Source organism: Esox lucius, chromosome 12 (genome assembly GCF_011004845.1).
Source record: "Esox lucius isolate fEsoLuc1 chromosome 12, fEsoLuc1.pri, whole genome shotgun sequence".
In the NCBI taxonomy this organism is placed as follows: Eukaryota; Metazoa; Chordata; class Actinopteri; order Esociformes; family Esocidae; genus Esox; species Esox lucius.
In genome coordinates, this window is record NC_047580.1 from 25042235 (window position 1) to 25060511 (window position 18277).

The 18277-nt window shown below is 44.2% G+C and overlaps 2 protein-coding genes across 2 annotated transcripts; both read right to left on the reverse strand.

The window, feature by feature from the left end:
- Positions 1 to 11: 11 nt before the first annotated feature.
- LOC105022353 (opsin-5) lies at positions 12 to 7812 on the reverse strand. Its single transcript, XM_010890656.4, has 6 exons — positions 7633 to 7812; positions 4760 to 4847; positions 2807 to 2969; positions 2511 to 2638; positions 1467 to 1801; positions 12 to 1294 (listed from the first exon to the last, which is right to left on the reverse strand). Exons 1-6 carry the CDS (start codon positions 7663 to 7665, stop codon positions 863 to 865), a joined length of 1179 nt encoding a protein of 392 aa, XP_010888958.4. The 5' UTR covers positions 7666 to 7812; the 3' UTR covers positions 12 to 862.
- A 5191-nt stretch (positions 7813 to 13003) lies between these two features.
- Positions 13004 to 18094, reverse strand: emilin3a (elastin microfibril interfacer 3a). Its single transcript, XM_013136337.4, has 4 exons — positions 17575 to 18094; positions 17269 to 17388; positions 15879 to 17038; positions 13004 to 15301 (listed from the first exon to the last, which is right to left on the reverse strand). The coding sequence occupies exons 1-4, from the start codon at positions 17724 to 17726 to the stop codon at positions 13350 to 13352; spliced, it is 3384 nt and encodes a 1127-aa protein (XP_012991791.2). The 5' UTR covers positions 17727 to 18094; the 3' UTR covers positions 13004 to 13349.
- Positions 18095 to 18277: the final 183 nt, after the last annotated feature.

An 18277-nucleotide genomic window follows, 5' to 3' on the forward strand; every position in this document is an offset into this window, starting at 1 on the left:
TTTATTTACAGCAACAACCTGGGGTGATGTTATGGGAGGCAACAATATTTTTGTCACATCTGGGGCACCTTAGCACAACAAAATGATAATACATCCTCACTTACTACATATATACATCAAGATATACAGTGCAACAAAACAATGTTCTGCAGGAAAAAACAGGGATACATTACTGCAAAGCATTGGAAACATTTCAGTAAATCTTTAACCATCTTTTACACTGCCACAGTATTAAAACATGTTCATGATTAGCTGTAAAAGGTTCATATTGTCTTGCTATGTGAGTCTCATTGATCGATCCACTAATGCAATTCTGTTTTTATAAATATATTGAAATATTTCCACACTTGAAAACTGTAATGTTCTATTTTGTTTGCATTGTCCAACATGAAAGGCATTGGACTCAACTTGATTCAGTGTATTGTTGCAATATTCCCTGGTCTTCTGTGGTAATGAGTGATAAAGCTGTTTTGTTACGTCAAAATGTCAAATACTGTTTTCTTATAAAGTATCCAACCATGAAGCTTTGGCCCTTTTTCTGGAATTTTGGTCAGATCAGAGGAAGCTGAAAGCTCTTCTGTTGTTGTTGAGTAATGTGTGTCAGAAATGAAGGCGCTGACAAAGACAAACCTGCTGTGTAATGTGGGTGGGATGGCACAGGCTGGGGACTGTATCTACACAGGTAGGATGTATTGTACTGTTATGTTGAAAAGGCTAATTCTGATCAAAATATATGATAAACTAAGCCTCTGCTATTTTTCTTCTTACTAATTTATTCTTTTCCATCCTTTCCAATACCCCCCCCGGTAGGATGCCGATTTGATGCACAACTAGAGACGTTTGGCTGAGAGTTGAGTGACAGTCACCTTGCTGTAGGTGTAGGATGTTCGTATCCCTGGGACTTGGTTCCTGTGTGGCAGTGTGCTTGATCCTCCACACAGTTTAGACCCACCCTGTGGCTCTCTGGCTGTCCATTTGAGACGCAAGTCGAGACCCTCGTGTCCTTGTTTCTCTGGGACGTAGATCCAATCAGATCTTTCTGTTCAGGCTGAGTGCTGCCCCTGCAGATCCTACTGCAGAACATGGACGTGTCTCTGCACAAGTACTTGCGGAAGTTGGGTTTGCATAGCAGGTAGACCGTAGGGTTGTAGATGATGGAGGATTTGGCCAAGATGGCTGCCAGGGCAAATGCAGTTGGAGGCACCAGGCTGGCATCGCTGAAGGCCGCCCACATGGCCACTATGGCGTAAGGGCTCCATGCACCGAGGAATCCCAAGCACACTGCCACTGACAGCTGTTGAGACAACCACACAGAAAATCATATAAATGCCTACGAACGAGTTACTTAAAAAGCTGCTTTTGTGCAGCATACGCCAATACGTGAATGTGTGCGCACAAGTCCAGTCACAAACATGCACAATTCCTGGGCTGTCGCAATGTGGACTGCCGACTCAAGCTTCCCTGACCTTAACAATGAGGCTGTGTGCGTCGGTGGTGTTGGTCTGGGGCGACGTGTGTTGCTGCATGGCCCGGCGAGAGCTGTGCAAAGTCAGCAGGATGAAGGTGTATGACAGGAAGATGACGGTGCAGGGCAGGATGTAGCAGAACAGGAACAGGCATATGATGTAGGACAGAGCAGAGAGTTTGTGGTTGGGTGCGTGCCAGTCAATACAGCAGGCGGTGCCATAAGGCTCGACTCTGTAGCGTCCCCACTGTGCTAGGGGGCCGATGGCAAACACTGCTGCATAAAACCACACAGCCACTAGCAGGACGCAGGCATGGGATGGAGAGAACCTGTTACCTGGGTATGGGTGAAGGACAAATGGGAAAAGAGGGAGAGAAAATGGCATATTGACAAAGTGTTATTAATATCCGGAGTGCAAATTGGAGTCTAAACAACCTGAAACAAATCTGCCAAGAAGAATAGGTCCAAATTCAACCTGACTCTGTGCAAAGGTGTAATTCTTTCGAAAAGACTTAGAGCTGTTATTGCAGTGAAATGTGTCTGGACCAGATCTTTTTGTGTGGAGGTTGACTACGATATATTTCTGAGATTTTTTTCGCAGCCAGAAAAGTAAAATAACCTCTTCTCTGCATAACTGAATGTCCATGTTATAAAAACAGTAAAGTGACAGTTGCCTGTTCTTATATTTTACCCGATTGACCACTGATGAAGCCATTTACGATTGTGTGCAGTAGTAGTTACTAATTGCCCGTAAAACGTTTAATTTAATGTTCTGTGAACAAACAAGATTGCAGTGAAACCTGTATTCATTGAAGACAAGTTCTGCAAAAGCAGGTCCAATATACCCAATCCAGGTACAATTGAAAAAGGAAAATAACTAGCCAATCTTATGTATATAAGCCTTTCATTGTTAGTTCTACCTTTTGTTACTCTTAACCACTGCTCCCATGATGGTGTTTGAGGAGATTTACAAACTATTTCATTATCTTGGATGAACGCACAGAAAAAGTGAGGTTGATTGACATTCAGTTGACCGCTAACTCACCATAGTTAGGGAGGCTGACTTTAAGGCAACAGACAGAGGACAGAGCTGTAAGGCTTGTTAGGCTGCACAGACCAAACAGAACACCACACATAGCGTAGACCCGGCAAGTGATCTCATCAAACAGCCACCTACACAATGTTGAGAGAGAGAGTTGTTAGGCGGATGAATGTTCCCTTAAATATTCTGTCCATGTAATATATTGCTGCCATATCCTTGCAACGCAGAATAATAGTTGCAGAGTCTCTAGTCTATTGTCCTTATTCCATGAATATGAGGTGCTAGAAATTGTCACATACTTGTGAGCAAATGCAGAGGGAATAGCCAGAGGAAATAAAGACAGGGTCATTCCAAGGTCGCTTATTGACAGGTTAATGATGAAGAACTCGGCTGGCTTCAAGAATGAGCGATGGCAAAATGCCACAAGCAGCAAGATGCCATTCCCCAGGAGAGACAAAACACCTAAAAAAGAAAGTGCAATATGATGAAAAGGAAAAAAGTCATGAATGTGTACAATCTGGGTTATAGGTATCTAATCAGGTCCATTAATGGACTTAACATGTAGCTAGGGAATTATGATTTGGTCCTGATGATAATTCTCAATTGTTGTTTTCATAGGCAGTGATTTACTGTAAGTGAAATAATATCCCAGGGGTCTGCACTAGTTTCCCAAGCTGGCTGTCAGGGACCCAGTCACCATCCAGCTGATCTCCAGGCAGTGTGCTTTTGCCTACGGGCTGACTGAGTCATTGACAAAAGATCTGGCTTCTGCTGCAACTGTCACTGGAAAAAACAAGTTGATTTGGGTGTGGTTTAAAGTCCACACCTGCTTTGGGGACACTAAAGGCATATTTAATTTTTTAGCATGACCGCTTGTTTCTGTAATTTCAGTAATGAAGCATCATTCAGACATTTGTCTTGGTAGAAACTCAATTTCTCAGACTGCATGAGTGAATTATGACTCCAAAGTTCGTTTGGATAGGCTAATTTGACCTATCTATGTATATAATGAAGTTGCCAAAAAATTAGAATATTAACTGCCATGAATAGGTCTGATAACAATTCTGGGAACTCATTGAGGAACAGAGTCAAGGTTTCTGTGGAGGCTAACTATGCTGGTGACAGGCTCCGATTAGTTAGCAGGTTGACTAACAACCAGCTGCCTAACCTTCACTTTATCTCAGGGTAAGGCTATAGAGTCTGACTGCTGTTTGTGTTCCTTGATAAAAGATCACTACTCTAGCTAGGATGGAGTTCGTCACTCTTCAGCAGGTCAGGCTTCGCTCTTAGGGGTGAGTGCTGGAAAGAATGACAGTTATCTAGAAACATTTCCTAGTATGGGCAGAATTTTAGGGGGCCTGAGACAATACCGCAATGCGACGTCTTCCTTGGTATGTTGCACTCTGAAGCTATGCTTCGCTTTATAACCTCTGACTGTTACATCCTACATTGTTAGTGCCAACATGGATAACAATATCTATAAACTCTATACTTTACAGTGCTGTCAGTTTTAACATGAAAACTGCAACCCTTTTTGAGCTGACAGCGTTCTTTTCAGTAGCCATAAGAAAGTTGTCCTCTTGCACAGGCTGTGAATATATAATTTCTGTCTAGTGGCACATGCTGTTTTGTCCTTTTCTTAACTATGATAGAACTTTCTGGATAATTGCATCTGAAGCTAAACTTCTAACCAGGGTTGCCTGATTTCATTGACTGTATACCTCAAAAACACCTGCGGACGAAAAACCTGCCCAAACGTCAATCTTACTTTATAACCCTGTCTGTAAACCAACCTGCCCAAGCCCATTTTTGCTAATAGCAAGTAGTTCAACTGCAAGCAGCTCATGACAATAAGTACAATCACTTACTAACATATCTCAGTTAGCCATGAAACGCCAAGTTTGAAAGTAACTGGTTTTGAAGACACAATTTCTGGGGACCATTTTGCTCAACAGTACCACTTTACATCCGGTTGTCAAAAATCACAGAATGCATCTTAAAGTGGGATTCTTCTCTAGTCATAGATTCCTTTCTTTGTTGAAATCCCCCAAAGGAGTTTGGGGTTTGAGTGCTGATTTAGCCTCAGTCTATGTGGTGTCAGTGGTTTGTTTTAATAGAGGGTGAGGGCCACACGCTTCTCTTCTACACGTTTATGGTTGGCTAGTTTGGAGTTATGGGAATATAAATCTAAATCCTCTACCGATATGAAGTTATTTGCTCAGTGTAAGTAATGAACTTGAGTTTAAACTTACAAAATATGCTGTAGAGAGTGCCCATGAGAATGTCAAGCTCCTTTGAGACTGTGGAGACAAACAGCGCTGTCTCTGAAGCATTTCCCATCTGGACAGTAGGGATATAGAAGGCACTGTAACCGTTAGTCAAAGTACAGTAGCACAGTTCAGTGATGCAATTACGTTTAGTTTTCTAGTGTTAATTGTAGCCAATTATAGCCATGTGAAACTCTGTGGTAGAACATTTCTAAACTAAAACAATATTCTAAAATAGGATACAGGTGGTGAGATTTAATTGCAGAAATTGAACATGAGAAAAAAAGAAAATCATGCAAGAAAAGCTAAGCTATATGACTTGAATGATGTAGGTTCAAAGGTTCAAAAGGTTTATTTGTCATTTGCAATAACAAGTTATGGCAATGAAATGCTTGGTTTTCCTACAGTGCAGTTAAAAGTAAAAAAAGTAACAGTAATTATAATATAAAAATAAGAACACTAAACAATCAATAATAACACTATACAAAAACACGCATCAATAATAATAACTATACAACTGTACAACCGTAGTGCAATGTTAAAGTGACAGGTGTGCACGATATAATTGGCTGATGAGCGTGATCTACCCCCTAAACATTTTGAATATTGTAGTGTCAGGATCTGTAGATATACAATGGCCCATGTAGAGGTGCTGAACAGAGCCTGTTCAAACACCCTAGTATGGTTACTTCTGAGTAATTGAGTGTTTATGACGCAGACATAATAAAAAATGAAAGCCAGGGGCACCGCTTGTGATTATTTTTCAGAGGCTACAATCTATCTAGGCAATCGTGCCTTCAAGCATCCGCCAATATGGTTTTGAGTTTATGTAGGCTACAGCGTGTGCTTATTATTCCTGGGTATATCTTATCACCAATGGAGTAAGGATAGGATAGCAATATATTCCCTATATTATCTACGCATTCATGATTTTTCTGTTTATGTACTCCCCACTGGGAAGCTTTTTGGATTACCCATTAAAGTGCTTTACATGCCAAGTGTTAACATGCCAAGAGCTTGTGGAGATGTGTGTGTCATCACATTCTGAAACCTGAACTGGTTGACTAACTCAACTGTGGTGTGTTGGTATTCTGTGGCTGGTGTAGGTGTGTGTCTTTTTGAGTTCAGTTGAGTAGCTGCGTCCCAACTGGTACCCTTTTCCCCATGTCTGGCACTCCCGGACTCTGGTCTAAACTATATTGGGATCAGGCGACCATTTGTGACTGTGACAAGACTCAGTTCAGATGTCTAAACCAAATCTAGTAGGTTGGCCTGCAAACATATTGGAAATCAATGATTTACTGTGTCTCCCTTTGCATCTGTCTTCCTCTCATCTCGAACTATTAGAACACCACTAGTAATGACATAGACACCAAACCCTGAAGGGTCCCAGCCACCGTGATCTGCCTTACATTTGACCCTTCACACTGGAGTTATTTTATTTCCAGATGTTCAAATGTTCGGTGTTCCACCTCCGTTAAATTGATTCAGCCGGCGGCGTAGAGGTCCACTCGAACTGTGAATGTCACTCAAATGCGGTGTGACTGTTCTGAGATCTAGTGGGATCAGTGGCTGTTAAATCATGGTCGGCGGTTCAGTAGTGTCAGATGCTTGTGAGGCATTCACTGCTTGAATGAGTGTGTGAGCCCTGACGTGGCTATGTTTGCAGAGCAGGCACGGCAATAACCTTGCCAAGACCTTCAAACAGGGTCTCCGTCCAGGCTAACTATTGTTATGAAACATTTCCAATGGTAATGATATTCTACTAACTGCTTGGATTTCTCTCATTCCGTGTGTTTTCCCATGCAGTAGCATGGCTACTTTTTATGTAGGAGGCTAAAGCCAATTATGATAACTGAGTGCAAAACCGACGTAGCCCATAGAGTAGATGCTTATGAAGTGTTTAATATGTACATATTGTTTTTTGAACCATTGGCGACGCAAATATGTTGAGAACACCTTGATGCATTCCAAGTGACATATTGTATCACATCCCCTGTGGGCCTCAATAGATTCCTTGAGGTCATGGAGGAGTGTTCAAGTGTGTATGTGTTGTCCTTGTAATCGCCTGCTCAACCCACCCAGAGCTGACGTCTAAATGTCCCCGCGGTAAAGCTGCTTTTCCACAATGTTCTGATGACAACTCAGTTTTGATGTTTTACACTAGGGTTGCGAAACTCCATTCACATCAGTTTGAAGAAGGTCAACCGTTTTATTCTTTATTCTGAGCCATCGGCAACAGTCTTCAAAACCACTACCTAGTTCACCTGGAGAGATTTTTGGTTTCAAGATGAATGATGGAGTTAAGGCCAGCTGTGGCTGTGTACTCTGTGCCTTGACACTGCTGGAAATGTATTTCTATTAGTAGATATAATATTACAGATGAGTTAAGTTGAGTTAGGCATTTTATAATTATTAAAAAAAGTATTACCTGGAGGTATTACCTGATTGCCCTGGATGCATCAGCTGTGCTGTTTGTTTTATGTTAGAACTCTGGTGTACATATAAAAAGCCTGTATGGATGTGATAGGTTTCATCAATGTGCCCTTCGGTTTCTTTTTTCTGTCCTATTAACAATCGCCCATGTTATGAAACATATTTCTTTGCAAACAGCAAATTTCTCTACAAATCCAAAAGGTGATAACTAAGTGATAGGTATGATCTGCCGCTGTTTTGCTTCCCAGCTTTAATAACATCAGCTAAAACTTGTAAGGAAACATGGCGGCATCAACAACCCTGATCCAATGAATCAGCCCTGTAATTCTCCAACTCCCAACACTGAATTGACCGCAGACTGGAAATTCCATGCACCCAGTCGAACACAATGCATGCCCACATCTCATGTCAATGGTACCTACCTTCCAGGGAGGCGAGGTGAGTCGTGTCCTCATGGATGCCAGGTGAAGAGGAGCACAGAAAACCCAGTGCCCACTGGGCCTAGCTTACACAGTGCTCACTAACACTGCAGAAGTCCAACTGTAGTATGACACACAAATGACACCAGCTTCCAGCCAGGAATGCATCAAACACAGACTCAGTCACACACAGACACACATTTGTCTGCACAAATTTCCTGGGAAATGCGGATGTGGATCTTGGTAGTGCAGGCTGGAGGAAAAGCCCAGTGTGATGACAATCCAGCCAATCAAACCAGAGAAACCGAGAGATAAGTAAAGCATATCACTGACAGGGAGGCTGAGTGTCACGGACCAATCCAAGTACCAGTAACCCCCTACCTCTCTCTCTCTCTCCCTCGCTGTTTCACTGACTTTCCCTCCCACTATTTATTTTTTCTGCCTATGCACTCTCTTCCTAATTTTCCCACTCTCCTCTCACTCTTCTCTCTCTGTTCTGTCATCTGTCCGTTTCCACCCTTACATACGTTTTGGTTTTAAGCACCACAAAATGCCACCACCAAACAGATTCTGACATTCAGCAAACAGTAAATGGCTCTTATGTATTTGACATAACCATTTGAATATATCTGAAACGGAAGGTTTTAAATACCACACAAAATTGTTGAAAACTACTGTCTCTCATGTCAGTGACTTTTAACTCAAATACAACTGAATTCGGGATGACAGATGTGTCAATCAAACGCATTGCCAAACAGTAAAAACCAACATGAAAAGCCTTTTTGCTTGTTTTTCTTTCACTAACACCATGAGCCCAGGATAGAAGTCACCATGGGGGGGTTGTCCCTGTCAGCAGGGGTTTAGAATTAAGGGGGGATGTGGGGACATGACCCACCCCAATATTACAGACAGGTCATTGTGATCCCCCTGAAAAAGATTGAAAATCCATTACCCCCCCAATATACTACGCAGCATTGTTTCTTTCTGCTGCTCGTTTCATGTATACAAAAATGTGTACAAACTGAGTTTTACATTTTACAATGTATGTCCTTGCTTGAACTCCAGGCTGAAGGGCTTGAAGTAGGAAAGAAGACACACTGTGAATTGCTAAGAGCAGGAATGTTAAATAGATACCAGAATATCGTTTCCCAGGGATGTGTTTGATGACATGAGTCATGGAGCGCCTCAAAATTATTACACTTGCCATCTGGAAATAAAGACCATCCTGGCCCAAAAAACATTCTCAATGCCAGTATGTCATCCCTAGTTATCATTCCACCTCAAGACTGATTTGGACCCTGATGAAGTAGAACTGCATGGAGCTTCAGGTCCCATATTGACGGCTGTGTAAACCACTTCAGAGCTTTAGGCTCTTTTCTCTGTGAGCTGCTGTCAGGGAACCATCAGAGAGCCACAAAGAACAGTCAAGCTGCCATAATAACATAACTTGGTCAATGATACATTCTAATGAGCTTGGTATCACGTTTTTGTGGCAGCCATATCTCAGGTATGCTTGAAGATTAGGTCAGGATCAAAATATTTATGAAAGTAACAAAACCCAGATGTGGAGTAAGGGAAAGTATTTCCTCAGTCTTCTGGATTTCTGAACCAATTACCCAGATGCTGGAATGGGCTCTCTTTCCCTGAATATTCCTGACGCAGCCCTGACTTAAAAATCATCCACAGTTTGCTGTCCATCAGTGGTTTGCAATCCGATGTACTTACCTTGAGCAATTATTACAGAATTATTTAAATTATTTAAAGATTTTTATCAATGTTGCTCTTATGACAATGGATGTCCTAAGGGCAAAATTGGTAGAATCTTATTTAAAATGATTTACAGTTGTTATTGCTGCCAAAGATTATTTCAGAAATTAACTCAATAGTGGAAATGTATCTATTTTCTGTATATATGTTTCTATGTTATGGTTAACTTTTAACATGGAGCAGGTTGTGTAGAACAATTTTAACTGTTCATACAGTAACATTTATTAAATACTACATATGAATTTAGAGAAGCATATGTGAACACATTAAGATGTACAGTGAGGGAAAAAATTATTTGATCACCTGTTGATTTTCTATGGGATTAAGGTCTGGAGACTGGCTAGGCCACTCCAGGAACTTAATGTCCTTCTTCTTGAGCCACTCCTTTATTACCTTGGCTGTGTGTTTTGGGTCATTGTCATGCTGGAATACCCATCCATGACCCATTTTCAATGCCCTGGCTGAGGGAAGGAGGTTCTCACCCAAGATTTGATGGTACATGGCCCTGTCCATTGTCCCTTTGGTGCGGTGAAGTTGTCCTGTCCCTTTAGCAGAAAAACACCCCCAAAGCATAATGTTTCCACCTCCATGTTTGACGGTGGGGATGATGTTCTTGGGGTCAGCATTCCTCCTCCTCTAAACATTGCGAGTTGAGTTGATGCCAAAGAGCTCGATTTTGGTCTCATCTGACCACAACACTTTCACGCAGTTCTCCTCTGAATCATTCAGATGTTCAATGGCAAACTTCAGACAGGACTGTACATGTGCTTTCTTGAGCAGGGGGACCTTGCGGGCGCTGCAGGATTTCAGTCCTTCATGGTGTAGTGTGTTACCAATTGTTTTCTTGGTGACTATGGTCCCAGCTGCCTTGAGATCATTGACAAGATCCTCCCGTGTAGTTCTGGGCTGACCGTTCTCATGATCATTTCAACTCCACGAGGTGAGATCTTGCATGGAGCCCCAGACCGAGGGAGATGACAGTTCTTTTGTGTTTCTTCCACTTGTGAATAATCACACCAACTGTTGCTTGGCGATGGTCTTGTAGCCCATTCCAGCCTTGTGTAGGTCTACAATCTTGTCCCTGACATCCTTGAACAGCTCTTTGGTCTTTGCCATGGTGGAGAGTTTGGAATCTGATTGATTGATTGCTTCTGTGGACAGGTGTTTTTTATACAGGTAACAAACTGAGATTAGGAGCACTCCCTTTAAGAGTGTGCTCCTAATCTCAGCTCGTTAAAAAGACACCTGATAGCCAGAAATCTTTCTGATTGAGAAGGGATCCAATACTTATTTCACTCATTAAAATGCAAATCAATTTATAACATTTTTGACATGCGTTATTCTGGATATTTTTTTTTATTGTCTATCCTTGTTCAAATAAAATCTTTAAAATTATAGACTGATAATTTCTTTGTCAGTGGGCAAACATACAAAATCATCAGGGGATCAAATAATTTTTACCTCACAGTATTTAGACTTTCATCAGGCACTGTATAGCTGCTACATGTCTCTGGATTAGACATTGCAGCTTTTCTTTCATTCCCAAATTCTGTTAAACATAACAATTTAATAAAAATATATAAGGTTACTCTGACATTACTTTCAAATGTGTCAAATTCTAGGTCACATATTGTGATTTTAGTAGAAGTATGACTAGATGAAATTAGTTATGTCATGAAAAATGTCAGGCTTACTTAAATGTCTCCTTTTATGGGTGAAAGTGTGTTATAACAGTATGTCTGAGAACAGTTCTCACTCCTGAACTTGCTGCATGGTCTTTAAAAGACTGTGTCCTAAGTAGAATGTGACTGTCAGTGTTGAATATTCAGGTGTTATTGTAATCGCCTAAAGCTTTAGATACAGTTTTTTTCTGTTCTTCTGTGTGTCTCCGGTAGAAGAACGCGTGAGTGGCATCGTGTAACTGTGTTGCGCTGACTCATCAGTCCTCCATTTCTGTGAGGTGAGGACACCGGGTTTAGCTGAGCACCCTGCCTTCATCACCCAGGGTGTTGGTCTCAGAGGAGTTGGTCTATTTTGGGTTTCATGCTGCTAATGCTTGATTAGAGGCCCTGCAGCACAGAACAACTTGAGTCTTGATGTACTGCAAATAAGGCTTCTAGTTATATAGGTTATATTAAATCAAAATGTCCTGCAACATGTGCGTTGTTGTCCTGGGGTGTACAAGACAGCTCACTGAACTAGAGGCTAGATGTTTTTTGTATAAAAATACACATTTAAAAGATGGCTGTGTCATGTTTCAGCAGCACTGGTTTTAATGCTTTGTGCACCCTCCATTTTTGCGAGGACCTTGGCGCTTGTTCCTTGAATTTTTCATCAGGTTGAAGATCCCGTTGGGTGGGATGTTTGACCAGGGGCTACCAGACTGTTGTTTCGTGACCCACAAATTGAGGTCTTTTCAGTCACAATCCACAAAAAGTGTTGAGGAGAAGGATAAAATATGCTGAGCAAAGAATAAGTACTTTCAATTTAAAACATTTAGCAGAGGCCCTTGTATAGACCAACTAACAGTAGTGTGTGTGCCAGATGTATTTTTAATACTGCCCCCTGTGGGAATCAAACCCACAACCTTGGGATTGCAAGAACTGTGCTTTTACCAAGATACATGGAACCAATGAATGTGGGTACTAATTGACACATTAAATATATTGGCTAAATCATATATAGTCACTGTAAAAGTACAAGGTCACAACTCCAATTATCATCATACCTCCTTGGTTGGCTTTCACATAAGGATGTAGACCATATTCATAACATCAAAGGCAACCTTCGTCCATACTCTGTATTTTATTCAATCTGTGTGATAGAGGAATCAAATGCAGCTCTGTTGCCCTCTGGTGGCTGTAGGAGCCAAATATTTCAGATTTAGAGATTTGGTTCTGGATTAAATCAATGAAGGTATTCTCTCTTAGGCTTTTACCTGAATTGTGCAATATTTGCCCATTATTCTTTTCAAAATCCTTCTAACGTTATCAAGATATCAGGGATCATGTCTTGCCAATTCTCAAGTTTTGCTATTCATTTTCAAGCAGATTTAGAGGGGTTCTTTATTGTGTTGCGGGCAGCATTTGGTTAGCTTAGTGCAATGGCTGGAGGTCTTAGCCAGATTAGCTGGATCCTCTAAAAAATCAGGGAAGTGTGAACTATATTTAACAAACGATTGTAGTCTCTTGATGTCCCTCAAAACTTTCTTGGGCAAGCTTGCTACTTGCTTTCATAAGATAAACAATAGCTTAAAATAACTTCCAGCTGTGTCAGCATTCTTAGTCATGGCTGTGAACTAACCAAAGGCTGACAAAACCAGACCAATTATTGAGGGAAGAAAGAACAGTACCTAAAGTTGTTTATAAATGGGGGTGTTGATTGACTTGTTGCCATCCCACAGAGTAGGTGGCGGCATGTGTAATGCAATTGTGCTAAGCTAACCAAATGGTATACATAAATTTTTCAGCCATTCAGTGGGTAAGTCAGAAATTTAAGTCAAACCTGTAATTTGTTGTATTCCACTAAGGTACCGGAGTAATGCACATACAGAATTTACAGTTAAATATAAGAAATATATATTTCAGCTTGGTGACAACCTCTTTATTATACAAACATTACTTGAATGCAGATCATAAAAAACTGTTTTATGCAAAATGGAAAATACAAAAGACAATCACACAAAATACAAACCTAGTATCTTGGATACCTGCAAACTCATAGGCCTACTCATACACATCTAGAATAATCCATATTAAAATTGTAAACATTTTGCCAAATGAAATTTAACACTGGAATTCATTGGAGTGCCGTGGGGTTGAAACATTGCCAGTTTTGTTTCAACCGTCGCAAGCTCTCCCGCCAACCCTTGTCCCTGGGGCTCAAGATAGTAGTCCATTATCACTCAGTACAGAACACCACCTCCCTCTCACAGTAATAGGTGACATGAAAGGTTACTGGTCCCCTCTTAACTGTTCTGGCTCTAGGAGGTAAAGGCTCTGCTGAGTGGGCTCTGCTTTGGATGTACAGTTCCTAAGTTCCTGTCTTAGCTCAGACAGCTGGTGAGTGTGATTAGTGAGGGTGCTGTTGACCTGGGACAAGTAACCATCTGACTGCCTCTCCAGCTCTGCCCTGATCCTCTCCAGATCCTCGGCTAGGTGACTCAGGCCCTTACACTGACCCTCTACACTGGTCACACGTCCCCCCACTTCCACCACTTCCCTCTGGACTCCTAGAGCGGTGGAACGGCAGCCCTGCACTTCCCCGGCCAGCCGCCGCCTCAGCTCCTGGAGCTCCGACTTAAGCCGGGTCAGCCTCCTCTCTCCTGCCCCCAACATGAAGGCTTGGCGACTCACCAGCTGCACCACCCCCTTTACCTGCTGTGCCAGGCGCTCTTCTCTCTCCTGCCAGGTGCTGTTGGCATGCCCCACATCCTGGGCCACTGACCACACGGAATCCCTCAGGCCCTTTAGGGTGTGATTCACCGAACGGATGTGGAGCTTCAGCAGCGTGATTTCACCCTTCAACGAGCTCCGATCCTCTCCCTCAGGGTGGTCTTCCGTTCTGGTCAAGAGGCTCTGCAGGGTGACATTTATGCTGTTCAGGCGGTCAGCGTGCATGCCCAGGAGACCCTTCACCTCCTCCCCTCCTGCCGTCCACTCTGCCACACGGCTGTTCAAAGGAACTTCGTCTCCCTGGAGGATTGGCTGCGAGGAGGAGGTGCAGAGGAGTTCAAGACTGCTCAACTGTTTCTGCATCCTGTCCACGTCCTGCTCCAGCCTCCTCCTGAGCGTCTCCAGCTCTGTCTCCAATGTAGGCACAGTGTGTCCCTCCAGGAGAGCGGGCGCCGTAGCGTTCCCCAGCTCCTCCACCATGGTCAGCAGACGCCCCTCCAGAACCTTCAGCTTCCCCTCCAGACGGGCCTCCAGGCTGCCTGCCCTCACCCCTCCGTCTGCGTTGCTGCCCTGGGCGTCTCCACTCTCACTGCTGTTGGGCCTAACCTTGCCACTCTCAGACAGGTTGAGCTTGGCCTCAACATATCCCAGTCGGCCCTCTAACATGCCCTCTACATGGTCCCTGTGCCCTCCCAGCTCCACCCTCAGTTGCCCCTGGGACTGGTTGAGGCCTGTCAGAGACTGCTCCAGCAGATGCACTCGCTCAGTAAGGCCACTGACACCACCACAACATTCCTCTGTGAGGTGATGTCCCTGTATCTGAGCCTGCAAGTTCCCCAGCTCCCTCTTGAGTCCTGTTGTGCTGCCCTCCAGTGCCTGCTCCATCTGCTCCTGCCTCTCCCGCTGCTCCCATTGGCACTGCCGCTTCACCTCCCCAGCACTCTCCTCACAGCGCCTCTCGGCAGTCTCCACGCGCTTCTCCAACCCACCCAGGATCTCCGCCCGGGCCCCGCCCAGCTTGGCGTCCATCAGGTCCTCCATTTCCTTCTGAATGTGTCCCACTGAGGTCCCTGTCCGGCTTGCCGAACTGTCTGACATCTTCTTGAGGGCTCCATCATGTCTGACAACTGTGCTTCTTAGCTCCTCCAGCTCAGCCACCTTGGTCAGTAGCTCTGCCCGGAGCTCCTCCACCCTACCTGTCAGCTCACCAAGCCCTTGGAAAGCCTGTCTCCCATCAAGCCCCTCTGAATCCGGATCCCCTCCGGGGATATTTGCAAAGCCCACAGTGGAGTGGACGGGTGATGCCGCGGCAGGGATAGGGCCTGGTGGTGTGGACAGCAGGGTGGAGAGCATTCGGTTGGCGTCCTCCCGTAGTGACGCACGCAGGCCATCCTCAAGTCCGTTCACCGTCCCCCTCAGAGTCTCCAGACCCAAGGACAGCCGCCGCACATCCTCTTCCATCCGGTCTAGGCGCTCCGTAGTCTCAGTTCCCACTGTGTCCAGAGGCTGGCCTACGTAGGGGAGAATACATTTAGATACAGCACTAGGGGTTAGTGAAAGAGGAAATAAAGTAGCTGCACCACTAGGGGTTAGTGAAAGAGGAAATACAGTAGCTACACCACTAGGGGTTAGTGAAAGAGGAAATAGAGTAGCTGCACCACTAGGGGTTAGTGAAAGAGGAAATACAGTAGCTGCACCACTAGGGGTTAGTGAAAGAGGAAATACAGTAGCGGCACCACTAGGGGTTAGTGAAAGAGGAAATACAGTAGCTGCACCACTAGGGGTTAGTGAAAGAGGAAATACAGTAGCTACACCACTAGGGGTTAGTGAAAGAGGAAATATTGTAGATACATCACTATGCTGTACGGGCGAGACAATCGAGAGAATGAGGAAGCGAGATAATGTATCTGTACTATGTCTGCAAATATTTGGGCAAATTTCAAGGGAATTTCTGAAAAGTTAAGCAATCCAGATGCATATCTGAAAGTAAATCAAGCCAGGTAGTAATTGCATTAACACTGTATGGTATATTATTGTTGTCTGTTTTGCAGTGCTGAACATGCATTGGTATAAAACTGCCAGTCTCACCGTTCATTTCTTGGGTGACACCAGGGGGCGAGGTTTCCCCAGAAACAGGCTTCAGGTCTCTGTGGTCAGGGTGATCGGTGTGGGCCAGCCCATGATGCTGCTGATCTGGTGCTACATGTTCTAGCTGCTGGCGGATTGGATTTTGGTGGTCTACTTCAGGTTGGTGGTTGTCTGGACCTTGGTGGTCTAATTCTGGTTGGTGTTGGTCTGGACCTTGGTGGTCTAATTCTGGTTGGTAGTGGTCTGGACCTTGGTGGTCTAATTCAGGTTGGTAGTGGTCTGGACCTTGGTGGTCTAATTCAGTTTGGTGGTTGTCTGGAACTTGGTGGTCTAATTCAGGTTGGTAGTGGTCTGGACCTTGGTGGTCTAGTTCAGACTGGTGGGGATTCGGTCTTCGGTGGTCTAATTCAGCTTGGTGGTGGTCTGGACCTTGGTGGTCTAATTCAGGTTGGTGGTGGTATGGACCTTGGTGGTCTAATTCAGGTTGGTGGTGGTCTGGATGTTGGTGGTCTAATTCAGGTTGGTGGTGGTCTGGACGTTGGTGGTCTAGTTCAGGTTGGTGGTAGTCTGGACCTTGGTGGTCTGGACCTTGGTGGTCTAGTTCAGGTTGGTGGTGGTCTGGACCTTGGTGGTCTAGTTCAGGTTGGTGGTGGTCTGGACCTTGGTGGTCTGGACCTTGGTGGTCTAGTTCAGGTTGGTGGTGGTCTGGACCTTGGTGGTCTAGTTCAGGTTGGTGGTGGTCTGGACCTTGGTGGTCTAGTTCAGGTTGGTGCTGTGGCCCAGAGGGAAATGGCTGAAAAGAGGATGCTGGGTAGGAGGGGTGGGTCATTGGTGGCCCAAAGGGATGCAAAGTGTAAGACTTGCTGGGAAGAGGACCTTTCGCTTTCATGGTGTAGGACTTCATGGGAGGAGGTCCCTTCATGGGAGGGCCCTTGGTAAGCATTGGGTACGATTTCATGGGGGCGTGACCCAGAGTCCTACTCCAGGGGTTTCCTTTATTGGGTCTGCCCTTAAATGGAGGCATCGCCTTAATTGGATGGAGGTAGGCTGGGGGTCCCTCCAAGCATCCATAACCAGAGTAGCCTGGACAACAGCGCCATTCCAGCTCAGTGAGGGTCTTATGTGCAACTTTATAGACAGGCTTGTACATCAGACGATACCTGCGGTTTAATGGAAGAAACAACATAAGCACAAGCAACTGCCAATCTGACGCCTGTGAAGGGCGAGAGGAAATGTTACGCCACTGTTTTCATGACCTTTTCATTATGTCAACAGCATTATGTTATTCTACAGCCGTTCTAAAGTAGGAGTGTTTGTATTATTTTACGTAGCAATGACGTCTGTGACTGTGGAAGCGTTAGTGGGCCTGTTCAGATGAAGAGGAACTTACATGAGTGTAGGACACTTGTGACCCCAGGCACACTTGTTGTACTCAGCCTTGACATAGGGCGCTACACCATCCTGCATTGTGAAGGTCATGGTCTTCTCAACCACATAGGCACAGTGGTTTCTGTCAGAGAGGAGGATGACAGAAATATGTCAGACTTAATGTGATTCTCTCTTGGCTTGGACATAAAAAATGATCAACAAATGTAAACCCACTATTAGAGTATCACTGCCAACTTTAAGCGCTAACCTCTGAGCTAATCCCCAGCGCCCGAAATAAACAGGTTGATGTTTAGAATGAGTAACTCACTTGTGTCTGCTGGTGGGCTTTCCATGATAGTGATGAGGTCTGGGTGCCGCCTTGTAGAGGTTGTACTGGGAGGGTCTGTAGTACTTGGCATCAGCTAGCGAAAGAGCGCCTGACAGGTGGAGTATGAGGTTTAATGCCACCACAGTGTGCATTGTTAACCCCACTCAAGAAAAGGTAGACAAATGTATTAAAACTGCTGCCTGGAGACAGAACCAAATCCAGTGTAGATGCTGATCAGAAAGTATGTCTGTGTCAAATTTCAAGTTTCAACTTGGCTTTGGAGAAAACACAGAACTTGATTCCTCAGATATAAAAAGGATGTGTTGTAAAGTCAGTGCAAGCTTCTCGCTAAATAGAAAACCTCCAATACCTAAAGAAGAAACATCATTTCTAGTACTCCAAATCCATGTATGAGAGGCTTACATGGAAGAAAAAATAAAGCTCACAGGGTCCTTCAGCACGTAAGAGAAAGTGCTCTGTTGGTGTGGTCCTGGTGCCGTTTGTGGGTGCGGTGGCCTCGGTCAGGGTGACAACAGTCCACAGTGAGCTAACAGGGCCACTGTTGGGCCCTAATAGGGGGCACCCTGCTGCATTATTTGCATACCCCCCTCCCACATTACACTAGTGGAAGTAGGGGGAGGCCTGAAAGTAGGGGGATACTCCCCCAAATGTGTCAAAGTTCATTAATACTATATATTACTCA

Bases quoted from the DNA above. Each gene is read 5' to 3' on its own strand.
- LOC105022353 (XM_010890656.4), bottom strand. From the start codon at position 7,665: ATGAGGACACGACTCACCTCGCCTCCCTGGAAG. The intron at 2,639-2,806 runs GTATGTGACAAT...AACATTGTGTAG, and splicing joins CCCTCTGCATTTGCTCACAA to GTGGCTGTTTGATGAGATCA. The intron at 1,802-2,510 runs GTGAGTTAGCGG...ACCCATACCCAG, and splicing joins AGTCAGCCTCCCTAACTATG to GTAACAGGTTCTCTCCATCC.
- emilin3a (XM_013136337.4), bottom strand. From the start codon at position 17,726: ATGCACACTGTGGTGGCATTAAACCTCATACTCCACCTGTCAGGCGCT. The intron at 17,039-17,268 runs GTAAGTTCCTCT...ATTAAACCGCAG, and splicing joins CACAAGTGTCCTACACTCAT to GTATCGTCTGATGTACAAGC. The intron at 15,302-15,878 runs GTGAGACTGGCA...TCCCCTACGTAG, and splicing joins TGTCACCCAAGAAATGAACG to GCCAGCCTCTGGACACAGTG.